Genomic DNA, 2,202 nt, shown 5'->3' with positions numbered 1-2,202 from the left:
ACACACACACACACACACACACACACACACACACACACACACACACACACACAGGTTTATATTCAGACTCACAAAGAGTTAAAAACAAAAATGATATAAATTGTTGCAGCAGAATCAGAGATATCCGTTTCATTCCACACGTTCTTCTTCTTCTCTCAAAACCTGGAGCCTACATTACCCACAATGCAACTCCACGGCCCCCAGCTGGGTCACAGATTGGCCCTACCAGTTCAGACAGACAGCAGCAGCTTGGACTGAGCTGTCTGTCTGCAGCAGGAGGTCCTGAGGTGAGACAGGTGCGTCTCCAGGCAGGACCAGCAGACAGCAGCACGACATGGTCTGGAGCAGCCGGCCGACGCGACACTCCAGCAGGTCCGTGGCTCCTTTGGACACCTGATCCAGATCCCTCAGAGCCCGGTACACATTCTCTAGGACTGAACGGGACAGAGAATCAGGTTCTCTTTTCACTACTCTGTTTCCGTCTCGACCGTCAGCTCGTCTGTTCCCGCTTACAGTCGTCCGTGTTGAGAGCGCTCCAGGACAGCGTGGTGAGTCCGGGGGAGAGAGACGCCTCCACCCGGCCGACGAAGGGCCGCATCAGAGGGAGGAGGAGAGACGGGATCCTGGCCACCACCGAGCCGAAGTCCTGGAGCAACTCCAGCAGCCTGGACCAGCAGAGCGGAGAGAACCAGAGAATCAAGGACAACACATGTTTAAACAAAGGTTAAGACCAGTCAGAACTCAGCTCAAATGAAATGTAGAAAATGCACACAAATGAAAATCAGAGCGTGAATGAACCAGAGTATTGACTGATGAGTCTAATGAGTTAAAACTCTCTGATTCATCTTCTGAAACCAGAAGGAAGCAGCAGAGAGAGAACTGTCCTTCTCACCGCTTGTACAGAGCTTTGATCTCTGCTTCTCTGGAGGTCATTTTGAGGACGACTTTTGGCACCGTGACCCCTAGTTTGGTCATCCATCGGGCCTCCTGCAGCACCTCCAGCACCACCGGGTCCAGATTCACAAGGACCTCCTGGGAAACAGACAGTTCCTCACACACTGTCCCGTCAGGAGCGTGAACGTATATATACTAGCTAACCTCTCCAGAGCTGGCTAGTTAGCTAGCTAGCTTGTCGAATAGTTTATTATATCTAATCTGCATCCCAAACATTTGGTTATTTACTTAATCATTAAATCAGAAACACCAGGTGACCCTCATCACATCCACTGATCCACTGTTGCGTCATCGGTCACCTTGCTGTTCTCATGTCGGACCAGCAGGGCGGCGCTCAGGCAGCGCGGCGCGCTCTCTGCAGCCTGACTCCAGCCTTGCAGGTGCAGCAGCTCGTCGTGCAGCAACACCACGGCCATCTTGTTGTAGCTGCGGATCACTTTGGTCCCTTCTGGTCCCTGACGGAGAGACGGGTCACCGAGGTCGTATTGATCAGTGATATTGATGTGATTAGAATCGGAGGTCGTACCTTGAGGACGTCCAGCTTCTTCTTCAGGATCAACATGGGAGCTTCAATCTTCCTGAAGAGCTGACGACACCACAGGATCCTCCCTGCCACCTGAGAGGGATGTTACTGACACGGTTAGGTTTAAACCTTACGTATGGTTTACAGAAAAAACACGTGATCAGGGATCTAAACGTCATATTTGCTTTCTGTTTTATTTTGTGTTGATTCGATGTTTACTGAGGTAATAAATCAAGAGAGAAGTAGAGTCATCTTCTCACAGACGTCTATACAACCAGAGGAGTCGAGGAAGTGAGACAGACAGAGAGACAGAGAGACAGACAGGTGTTGGTACCGGGGGCAGGTTGCGTCCGGTGGGCGGTCTGTCTCTCTGTCTCTGGTAGGTCTTCCTCAGCAGCTCCAGGTCTCTGCTGTAGCGCTGCAGCAGCACCAGGTAGTGCTGGTTCAGGTCCAGACGAGCCGTCGGACCGGACTCAAACACCTGCAGCAGCTGCAGCATCCGCTCCGTCTGGAACACAAACATGTCAGTTCTGGTCCCCAGAACAGATTCTGGGTCTAGTTCTCATCGTGTTGGACTCACATTGACAGACTGATGGAACCAGAAGTCCAGCAGAGCCTGAAGAGACCGGAACACACCTTGAACCTGGATCTGGAAGTCTGCATAGTCACCGTCAAACTGGGAGAGAGAGAGAGAGAGAGAGAGAGAGGTAGAGAGAGAGAGAGAG

At 51.6% G+C, this 2,202-nt stretch overlaps 1 protein-coding gene across 1 annotated transcript in view; it reads right to left on the bottom strand.

The window, feature by feature from the left end:
- dnah5l (dynein, axonemal, heavy chain 5 like) overlaps positions 1-2,202 on the bottom strand; it is a gene marked incomplete at its 5' end in the record, with an annotated part of 46,678 nt that overhangs the window by 39,567 nt on the left and 4,909 nt on the right. The window contains 7 exons of the mRNA XM_031879638.1: positions 227-434; positions 514-665; positions 893-1,032; positions 1,254-1,409; positions 1,481-1,570; positions 1,812-1,985; positions 2,058-2,153. Of these exons, the coding sequence (XP_031735498.1) occupies positions 227-434; positions 514-665; positions 893-1,032; positions 1,254-1,409; positions 1,481-1,570; positions 1,812-1,985; positions 2,058-2,153 (1,016 nt within the window). The remainder of the gene's footprint in view (positions 1-226; positions 435-513; positions 666-892; positions 1,033-1,253; positions 1,410-1,480; positions 1,571-1,811; positions 1,986-2,057; positions 2,154-2,202) is intronic.

This window comes from Anarrhichthys ocellatus, unplaced genomic scaffold (assembly GCF_004355925.1).
Source record: "Anarrhichthys ocellatus isolate YVR2014 unplaced genomic scaffold, GSC_Weel_1.0 scaffold329, whole genome shotgun sequence".
Classification (NCBI taxonomy): Eukaryota; Metazoa; Chordata; class Actinopteri; order Perciformes; family Anarhichadidae; genus Anarrhichthys; species Anarrhichthys ocellatus.
This window is presented reverse-complemented; position numbering and strand designations above follow the sequence as displayed.